This window comes from Xiphophorus hellerii, chromosome 3 (genome assembly GCF_003331165.1).
Source record: "Xiphophorus hellerii strain 12219 chromosome 3, Xiphophorus_hellerii-4.1, whole genome shotgun sequence".
In the NCBI taxonomy this organism is placed as follows: Eukaryota; Metazoa; Chordata; class Actinopteri; order Cyprinodontiformes; family Poeciliidae; genus Xiphophorus; species Xiphophorus hellerii.
The window spans coordinates 15,687,280-15,698,157 of NC_045674.1; the positions used below are offsets into that span (position 1 = coordinate 15,687,280).

A 10,878-nucleotide genomic window follows, 5' to 3' on the forward strand; every position below is an offset into this window, starting at 1 on the left:
ATCCAGAAAGGTTTACAGTAATGCAGGTATAACTCAAGCTCATCATTCACCAGTTTGTCTACTTTTTTCACCCTCAGCTATAGTTATGAGATATGGATCACAACTGAAAGAGTGAGATCAATTAGCTTCTTTTTTTTTGTGGATTGACCGCGCTTTGACTTGAAGCGCCGACATCTTGAGGGCGCTCAGAGTAAAGTTGCTGCTCCTCAAAGGAGCTGGGTAACTGGGAGGCATCCTCATCAAGCATTTGAAGAGGATGCCTCCCATTTACCCTGCCTACACATGTGAGATTTTCTAGTCACATCCCACTGAGGGGACACCTCCGGGGCAGGCCCAGAACAAACTGAAGGGACTATCGATCTCGTCTGGATTTGAAAACACCTTGAGATCTGCAGAACCAGCTGAAGAATGTTAATGGGGAGAGTGATATCTTGGTTTCCTTTTGATAAGTAGAAAATGGATTGCTGGCTAGATGGTGTAAGTTATTCACACTCGGGTATAAAAAATGTCAGAATGATTGTGGCAACAAAAACTTTGAGGATGTTGTATCTTTAATACATAGTTGTAATGCAACATTTGTAGAGAAATGGCTTATTTGAGGTGTTTATATATTTACACATTTTTTTTCTTTGTGTATGGCTCTGATTGATAGATTCACAAACAAAAGATGGTGATGAATTCTTTTTTTTTTTTTTCTCCGAAGAGTTTTTGCGGCGCTAGTGGCTCGTATTGTTTGTGACAGTAGGCAGACAGGAAAGAGGGCAAGGAGAGGGGGGAAGACATGCGGCAAAGGTTGCCGGGACCGGGAGTCGAACCCGCGGCGTCCGCGTCGAGGACTAAGGCCTCCAAACGTGGGGCGTGCTAACCCCCTGCGCCACCACAGCACGCCCCTGTGATGAATTCTGTAATTACATTTTATCCTCACTTCTCTTGGTACTGCCATAAATACCCCAAAGTACACATCGCTGTATTTGTCAGTTAGATGTCCTTCATCCAAATAAACAAGTGATATATAGATGTTGAATGATACACCCATTTTGTATTCATGAAAAGCATTATTTCTTCAAATTTGGATCCACAAAAAAACATTTTTAAATTCACCAAACTGCGTAGGAAGCGATGCCGTGGTAGTAGCTTTAGTCATCAGGATTTAAAAGCTTTTAAAAAATGGTGGGGAGATACAAAAGTAAAGGAACAAACCGTTTTCGATCTTTGACTATATTGCACAATATCATATGTTCCAAATATATTGCAGCTCCTTTTGAATTTATATATTTCAACGGTTATTTCGGCTTACTTCACTAACATGTTTGTCAGAAAAGCATTGTGTGGAGCGGTGCGTGTTCTAGTCGTAGATCGAACGCTTCGTATAAGGAGGCTATTCGACCTCAATGCAACCGTCTGGATTTGATTCCTGACCTTGGGACGTTTTGTTGCATGTCATCCCCTCTTCTCTTTGTCTGCCTGTTTCCTGTTTGAATACTGTGAATGTAGACATTAGTATCACAAAATCTTTTTTTAAAACCAGAGAATTGCAAAACTTTCTATTAAGACACCTTGTCTAATCATTAAACACCAAACATGGTATCATGCAAATTTCTCCCTTGAATATTGTGCTTTAATAGTGTTGATTATATATTTTGAACTACTTTACACATTACCATATTCTGGAGTCATCCTAATAGTTGACATGAATGCAACAGGGAAACAAATTATCTGGACTGTTTCTTATTACGTGTCTCTGAGCTGTTTGAGAATAGTTTTAAGATAAAGCACATTAACTGGGGGTTTCATACAAATCTGCTTACCAAAATCAACAACGCGGTGACAGATAAAACAGCCATTAGGATCCTTTTATTCCCGAGTGAGCCATGATCAGCATCGATATGGGAGCAGCTCCTCTCTAATGGTGGCACATCTCAGTAGTGCATTTTGTTGTTTTTACTTAGCTGTGAGGATAAGTGCAATATTTGGTCTGCAACAGAAAGATGATGTAAATCCTTACTCGGATAATGTTGAAGTGGGAAAACTCGTTGTCTGCTCTTAAGCTTTTCTGCACGAAATGTATTGTAGCACGAAGTCCTTTAAATAGACTTTCTGGAATAATTTTTGCTCCGTGCAAGAATTTTTCTTTTAATATTCCACATGTTGGCATCCTGAATTCAAAACTGTTTGTTGGGTTTGATGAGTAAGTACCTTATTTACACTTTATTTTTACTATTGTTCTCTGCAGCTCTGCCGACAGATGAAGGCCCTCCTCTGCCATGCATGAAGATGCGTGTCACAATATGCTGTGAGCCCAGTGAGTACACTCATCCTTTCATCTGTTCTTTTATGCTTTCCTCTTTGTACACCAACAGACTCTTCTTTCTCACATCTTTACTATCACGTCTAGGAGTATAGAATGATGTTCAGACTGCCACTCACTACTGAGCTTTTTGCTGCTTTCTATCTTTAACCTTGTAGTATTCTTTTTTTTCTAAATGAAAACTACTATGAAGTTAACTCTTTGCTGAGCATTAGCTACTTTCCTGTATCAATCCACACCAAGTTACAGCTTTTAACAAAAAAAAATCTATTTTTGAAATGCCTAAACTTTTCCACTATAAAATCTTTATGATTTAAGTTCTTTTAACTTGATGAGCAAAAACTGGTAACTGGAGTTTATGCAGCTGCAAAACCTTTTTTCCTTTTTCTTACAAGAAAGTCAAATTTGTCAATTTAGAAGTACTTGCAGCTGAAGAAAGCAAACAGTCATGGTGTGGGAACTAAACTGTTATCTTAATAACTCAGCTTTGAATGTACAATTTTAGTACAGCAGCCTGTTAAGAACATGACTGCAGGTTGGCTACCTCAGCAGATAGCCTGACTAATTTACTAGCCAATGTCAGCTATAAATAAGTCAGATAAATAGCAGGATCTATAAGCAGCAGAACGGCAAAGAAATGTGAGTTGTAAATTTTAACTCAGTAAAGCTTCAGTTTTTTATTGTAATAATATTGCCTAGGTCTATGTATCAAAATCAAAAATCCAGTAAATAAGCGTCACATAAAATATTATAACTGAATGTACTTGTTAGTTTTACAACAGCTGTAACGTGGTGTTTGTCTTAAAGCAAATTTGTTCAAAACATTATGAGCATGAGCCCATGTAGCATTTTCATCATGCCTATTCTGTATTTAGAACTAATTCAATGAACATTTCGTTATGGATTTTTTGAGCATCACATTCGTTTAAATCTTATCCAACCAGTGGTCTTTCTTTTTTTTCCTACCTGCTTGTCATCCTCATCCACCCACTCCCCATCGCCCTTTCTCAGTGTGAAATTCCCAGAGTTGATCTAATCCAGAGCCCGCCTGGAGTAATGTTAGTCTTCCAGTCCAGTGAGCTGCCCATTCCGGTTGGGAATGTTGCCCAGTCACTGTGGGAATCCCTGTACGGTGCTCGGTGTGTGTGTGTGTGTGTGTGTGTGGACCATTTTTCTTTCTGTTGCTGTTGTTGCACTTTGTGTGCGAGTCTATGGGCCTTTGCGTGCGATCTTTGGCAGTTGGACTCGTATCCGAGTGTGTACGTAGCATCACATGCGTGTCTGAGACGTCTGTCCCAGTTCCCATCCCTGCGTTATCTGCAGGGGGGCTTGTTGTGCTGTCCCAGACTGAACTAACGCACTTTTTTTCTCTCCCTCTCTCTTCAGTGAAACTGGCTGGAAAGTTGTTTAACAAACACTGATACAGTTTAAATAAATGGGGAAAAAAATGCAAACTGTGAACAAAAAATAAACCTCCCTTCATGAGACCAAACACAAAATTGGTCTGATCGGAACAAGCTGACAATTTAGCAATATTTTTCAGGAAATAAAAATAATATTTATTTTTACAGGCAAAATAAAGATTAACAGTGTCATTTTGCAGTAAATATCTTGATTAGTATACAATATACTAATTGTATGTTGTGGTATTTACTCTTGTCTTTATTCAAAGTTCACCAATATTTTTTTTTATTGAATTTTTTGAGTTTACAGGACTAATGTGTAGCTAAACAATGTCGGTAGGTAATCCTGATAGGGATAGCAAATAATAGCAAATGCCAACTTTACCATTGATAGTTGCAATAATTAAGCTCTGGCTAATGCCAATAGGGATGTAGAATACATCCTGGCTCTAGAACAATAGGAAATTTTACCTAAATTTTAGTGAGAATGCAAAATCCCAACTTTCTTATTTTCAAATATAGTTGGATATAAACTGGAAAAAATGATTAATTTATCTTACATTGAATGTGATGGGAGCTCAGAAGAACCAGAAAAGATTTTAGCAATAATTTTGGGTAAACAATTTAATTTTTATAGTAAAAGTTTTGCTAATCTCAACCTGCGTTTCAAAGAAAGTAATCAGTATCTCGCTCAGATTTGATTAGTCCAAATTTTGTATTTTTGCTTGTCTAATTCTAATGTGGCCCTAAAGCCCAACAAAGCTTAGAAAGTGTAGCAATTTTGTTTTCACAAATCTCCTAAAATCTCTGGCCAGCATAGAATTATCTGGTAGAAGTTTGATCAGTGTGCGGCAGCTTTAGCATAATTATTGGATAATCTCTCAGTACTCTTACAGTGCTTTCTTTGTCTCATCTACTTCTCTCTGTCATTTTCTTTTAGCCCAACTTCTGACAGACTCAAGTTTTGGAGGCTTCTTCATTGCTTTTGTAACCGATTGTTGTCAGGCAGCCTGACGCCATAGTGACAAACTATTAGCTAGTCGTGATTTCTTGGTTAATGTCAAGTTGTCATAACAAAGACATTTTGAATAATGTCAACTTTGTATTAAAAGTGTCATGATTTACCGAATAACACTTTATGACAACAGTAATAAATATTCACGAAGACTTACTCATGTTCATGACAGGTGTTATGTCATGTTTATGACGGTGTCATGACAGTCTTATTCACAACCTGTCAAATAAAGTGTTACCCATCTTTATTAGCAGACAGGACAAGAACATGTATTTTCTTTCTTTCTTTGCAATTCAAAATCAGCTTTATAAATTAGTTACCAAGCTTAAAGCATGGCTACAAATGTCCATGACTATAGAAGTATTTTAGATTTTGATTTTTCTCACGAAATGGCTATTTAGTTCAGCAAGGATATAAAGCTTTCAAGCAGATGGTCATTTTAGCATCAGTAGGAGCTCATGGTTTGTCTGTTGCAGTGTTGTAATTGTTAATATGGGATTTTTATTTTGTCTGGCACAGTTTCTTCTTCTACCATTTACCAAAAATGCTCCTATATATTTCTTAAAGGTAGTGAAGGTGTGGTGCAGCAGGCGCCCCATATTCAGAGGCAATTAGTTCTCGACACAGCTATCCCAGGTTCAGTCCCAAACCTCCGGGACCTTCGCTGCATGTCCTCCCACTTTCCATCTCTGCCATTTTCTTGCCAGGATAATGTGGATAACGACAACTAGTGGCACGCAATCTTGACAAAGAAAAGAAAAGTAGTGAACACTTTTTCAGTGCCGTTGTATCTGAGTGTTGTCAGGGTGCCAGATGGCAACTTTTGTGTTCTTGGCAGCTAGTTAGTCTCATTGAGCTTACTGTGTCGTATCATTTCTGTCACTTTGTCACCAATTGTTTTATTCACAAAAGAACCAGAATACTGCCAGATAATGATTTAAAAGTGTATTATCGGGCAGCCTGACAACTTTTGTTCCTGACTGACTTCATCAACACAACAGGGCAGCAACTCAAGAACTGCTTTGTTTAATTCTTCAAATTATGAGTCTTGGCTTAAACTTATTTCACTAGAGACACAGACAGACAGCAACTGCGTGACGCTTCGCGAAACACACTTTGACAAGAAACGAGATCACGCCATGTCCTTAATCTCGGATAAACTCCTAAATGTCATCATAGGCGCGACGTCAGTTGGGAGGTAATTTGCTACTTTATTACCAGAGTAAAATCTGATGGATTTTTTTTTTTTAAAGTTTGTTAATTATCTGGCTCCCATTAATTACAACTACATCAGATAGCTCACTTCTGTGAGGAAAGGCTAATGTATTCCTGACCTTCTGACTGTATTCCCCAATCAGCTCATCTGTGGCAAAAATAATAAAGAAATTGTAGAAATCACTCGAGTTCTGCATTCTTGGCACAGGATTCACACATGCATTGCATTTTCAGTTCTAAAATCACTTTGACTTCAGAGTAGAAACAGTTCTACCTACAAAGACATGCACACATCTGTGTTCTGTTTCCTTGCCTCATCTTTTTTTCTTCTTTCTGCTTCTCATCCTATTCCTTAACCAAAACTAATCCCGACTAAATTTCAGGATCTGCGTCTCCTTGTCTTTTAACTCCCCACCTCCCTTCCACCCACCTCCTCTTCATCTCCAACCTCCTCGCTTTCATTCTTTCTTCACTCTTCTGTCATTCTTGAAGTGGCACTAATCCCCCCCTTCTCTCTGTCTCTTCGGCTCTCTCCTCCCTTCCTCGTTTTTTTATGATCTTTCACTACTGGAGCAAAACTAATCTAGGCCCCATCCATAGCAGTCTTTCAGACATCCTCCTCCATGCCCTCAGACTCCGCCTTGCCACCTTCCTTGTTACACCTTCCCTTTGTCGAACCTCTGCATCCGCCGTACCGCTTTCCACCAACTCCCTTTTTCCCTTTCCCCCGCTTCGCTCCATCTCTGTCGCGCGCCGGCTGTGCGGCGAGCCTCGTTGGGATAAACGTGTACGAGGCCGGCGAGAAGAAAGTGAAGTAGATGGATGAGAGCGGGGATGAAGGAGAGTTGGAGGCGATGTATTGCAGTCTGTCCACTTGCTGTTGTTGTGTTGTTCCCCTGTGGTAAAAGCTCCCGCTTATTCCCAGCTTCCTTCCTGACTTGGTTCCCTTTTATCTGACAGGTAGCGTGGCAGCAGGGCATGCCATTAGACGCCTGTGTGGCCGTCGGTGATGGCAGCTCCTGTCCTTCAGCAAACGCCTCTTATCTAGACTTCAAACCGTGCTCCTCCCTTCCTCACTTTTTTTTTTTCCATCTTCTTCAAAAAACCAGCTTGTGTGCATTTCCACGTGGGAATAACCCTGTCGTGAGGGGTTTAAATTAATTAGCAGTTAGTGTAAAGGACAGAGGTGACGATGAGAGAGTCCATCAGGTGTGTTGTCATAGCTCCAAGGTCAGTGGGTTCTAAACTGTTTCTCGATTTCTCTGGTATTTAATTTAGCAGTAATACAGATGACGGATCCGTTTTTTAAATTTTTTTTTTCTGAAATATCGTGAAACACGACTGCTTGATGTTTACATGGGAGTGAGTTTGTTTTTTGTAATGGAACGCTATCACAAATTGCGCTTGGAAAACAAAAAAACGATGTCTGATAGGTTCTCAAGCTCTTGTTGCATCATAAAAATGAAGCCCCGAATTGTTGTCGTGAAATTTCAGATACCCCACAGCCTTCTATTGCATCTTCCTCAAACTCGCTTCACCTCCTACTCTATACTTACCTTTTTACTCTGCATCTTCTCCTTAAAACCCCCTCTCGGTGTGTTTATCTCTCTCGCTCCTCGAGTTGCTCTGCCTCTCTCCGGCTTCCTCTTTCCCCGCCGTCCCACTGTGAGAAACCATTACAGACCAACTTCCATCTCTCCCTAATTGATTCCCCTTCCCACTTCGTCTCACTTCCCTTTTTTTTTCTAGTCATTGTCCCGCTGTGAGCAGTCCATTACATTTATTTCAGTTTGCAGAGCGTCACCATGTTCCTTGCATTCTTTTTCGGGGATTTTCTTTTTTCCTTTTTTGGGAGGTGTGGAGGGGTGGCGGTTTGTTCGTTTATTTTCTTGAATCCTTGCCCTCCTCACCGCCCTCTGCTCTCATCCAAGTCGCTCTTTGTACGCCTGAAACCCAGTGGACAAAACTCAAACTGAACCTCAAGACCCAAATTTGAACTTTTTTACCGTTTTTAGCGATTTGCATCTGAAATTCCCTGCTGTTTTTTTTTTTTTTTTTTCCCACGATTTTTGCAAAACGATTTTATTTACGTTAGTTAGCATTAGTACCTATGTGTGTAAAATGGCGGCACGAGGAGAGGTGGAATGGTGGAACATTGTCTCTGCAGTGGGGCATTCTGCATACACCCACATAAACGCCGCCACACACACACTCGCTGAGGCACATGCGCACTTTGCCATGGCTGCCCATGTGCGGTTACGCATGCAGCATGCCTCAGACTGCACTGCAGAGAGCGTGCTTTTTTTTAAATTCTGCAGTCACGCCCCCGTGGACTCCATTTTGTGTGAGAGTTTGCCATGACTAAGATGATGATGTTAACACAGAAAACAAGAGCCATCGATGTTCAGCTATTTGCGCAAATGATGTGATTAAAGCCGGATCAAAACACGCATATCACCCACAGCCGAGTAAACACAAGGCATCTGAAAACGGCAAATTTTTATGTTTTCGACTCGACGGCGAATGAAACGCTCGTTAATTTCACAGCGATTTAATTAAAAACGAAAAGTTACTCACAAGTTTTAAATTATGTGTTTAATTTTAAATCACAGCAAATTCTAAAACTGTTCCGGTTTTATTTGTATCACTATTTTCCAGAGATACGACCTTCAATTTTGTTTTTTAAGTGTGTTTTTTAAATTTTTTTTTAATCAAAGTCCAAATAAATTCTCTAAAAATTCTACAAATTTTGTTTAGAATTTGTGAGCTTGAGATATGTTTTGAGTAGAAAAAATTAATAAGTTAAACATTTTCAACATATGACTTTTTTTTTTTTTTTACCTTTTTTGCAGTATTTTAATGTAGGAACTGTTTAGTTTGTCTTGTTTTTCTTTACTTCGTTCTTAAAACATCACATTGATTAAGACGTAGTTTCTGTAAAATGTAACTCTTATTGGATATGGCTATAATGTTTTTACTAGAGATTGTTTGTGGGATATTGTGAGTATGTCTGTTTAGTTTTGTATTTAATGTAGTAATTACTTGGCTTTTTTCTTACTTATTTTTATATTGCCTTATTTAATCAGTGGCACCGATAAATTGTCGACAGAAGACACATTTCTCCAAAGATTTTTTTTTTCTTGATTGAAAGTGTTACACAGTTATTGTATTGGTGTCAGTATACATGCAGACTTTCAGTTTATGAGTGTCTCACTTATATTCCTTTTATAAACTGTGCAATTTTTTTCTTTTTTGTTTTTTTTAAGACGCATCATCATCAGCTGAAAAATTTAAAATTAAAATTTTTTCCCGTAATTTCATGTGGTACATGGTGAATACAAATAATGCAGATATTTTTTATTAATGTAATGTTTTTTTTTCTATGTTGCTAATTGTATTGATAAATTGTGCAACGTTGATTATCTAAAATATATCACAATTTTTCTGTGTTTAGCATTTTGTTAATTGCGTATAGACGGATGTGTGTGTGTTTTTTTTTTTTTTTTAACAATTATATTGTAACTGTTTTCTGGCACAGTTTGCTTCACCTTACAAATACTCTTGCTCACCTCAATGCACACTTGCAGAAGCTCAGTAGTAAGCTGTGACATAGCATTCAATTTAATGCTTCGTTAACCCCTTGATGGCTGTTAGTTATATCTACTTGAGAGTAATTTGGTTTCATGTCGGGCGGAGCCACGTGTTGTTCAGACGCGCTGAGGAAGGCTTATCGGTTTATGGATCAGTGGTTGGTTCTCCGAGGTCATTGATACACACCTTATTTTCCAGGCTATGTTTTTTTTAGTGTGTTTGTGTGTACACGGTTATGTGTTTGGGTTTGACTTATGGGTTGTCAGAGATGAGTTCAAGGCCACAGATTGATTTTAGAATCAGTTGTGCCGTCTTATCCGTGTCTTCTGACCCGTCCATCGTTGCTCTTTGGAATATTAGGCAGTTTTCTGCTTCATGTTTTTTTTTCCTTGCTACCAGTATTTTTTTGGTCTTTTTTTCCATTTTCATTCTTAACAGCTCCCTATTCCTCCATTATAGCAGTCCTCCACGTCTCCCTCCATTATTTCCTTTCAGTACCCTCTACCCACCTGCTGAGAAAGTGACGCCCAGACACAAATGCCCCCTTATCCCGTCTTATTCTTTCCCTCCCTTTTCCCCATCTGACCTTGTTTCAGTCTTTCGAATCTTCTTTTCTTATTTCACCTTACTTTCTCACTCGAGTCTTCACCGCTCTACCTTTCATCTACTGTCCACTTCTTGGTTTCGGCTGTCATTTTGAATTTTCTTGCATTTTTCCATCCTTTTCCATTTCCTGTATCCCTCTCGGTATAATCTCCATCATTCTTAGTCATTCTAATTTACATAACACTATCTTTTTCCTGTTGCCATGCTTTCCAAGCTCTTTTTTTTTCTGTACGACCTTTAAGAAAATTTGCATAGGGGACATATTTAGGGTTGCACAGCCAGTCAGTACCCATTTTTCATGGCATTGGTCTTTGAGTAATGGTAAATACCTTCCCCTGGTCATTTGTCTGTTTCTTGTTCTTTTTGTTGCACAAAGCAGCACGTTTATTGAGAAGGTTACACATGCAAAAATGACTAATCAGCATCTTGTTTTCATGCCTCAACTTATCTAAACTCTATCTTTCTTCTCTTCTTGCTTATTACAGCATCAGAGGGCTCAAAACAAATACAAGGTGAGATGCAAATTCTTGTGATACGTTTTTTTTGTAGCTTGTGGATCAGTGTAACATATCTGAATGTCTATATTCTTCTGTATCGAGCTAAAACCTGCATGTCAAATTTGTGCATGATTTTGTAATCACTGAATGTTTATTTTGAACATTAGTGTCCTTCGTAGTGTCCTTGAATTGTACCCCTTCTCTGCAGAGTTATTTGCACTGCCTTTAAAATATTTTATCACT

General features: G+C 38.8%; 1 protein-coding gene across 1 annotated transcript in view; it reads left to right on the forward strand.

Annotated features, from left to right (window-relative positions):
• efna4 (ephrin A4) overlaps positions 1-10,878 on the forward strand; it is a 46,166-nt gene that overhangs the window by 32,568 nt on the left and 2,720 nt on the right. The window contains exons 4-5 of the mRNA XM_032558627.1: positions 2,234-2,302; positions 10,624-10,650. Of these exons, the coding sequence (XP_032414518.1) occupies positions 2,234-2,302; positions 10,624-10,650 (96 nt within the window). The remainder of the gene's footprint in view (positions 1-2,233; positions 2,303-10,623; positions 10,651-10,878) is intronic.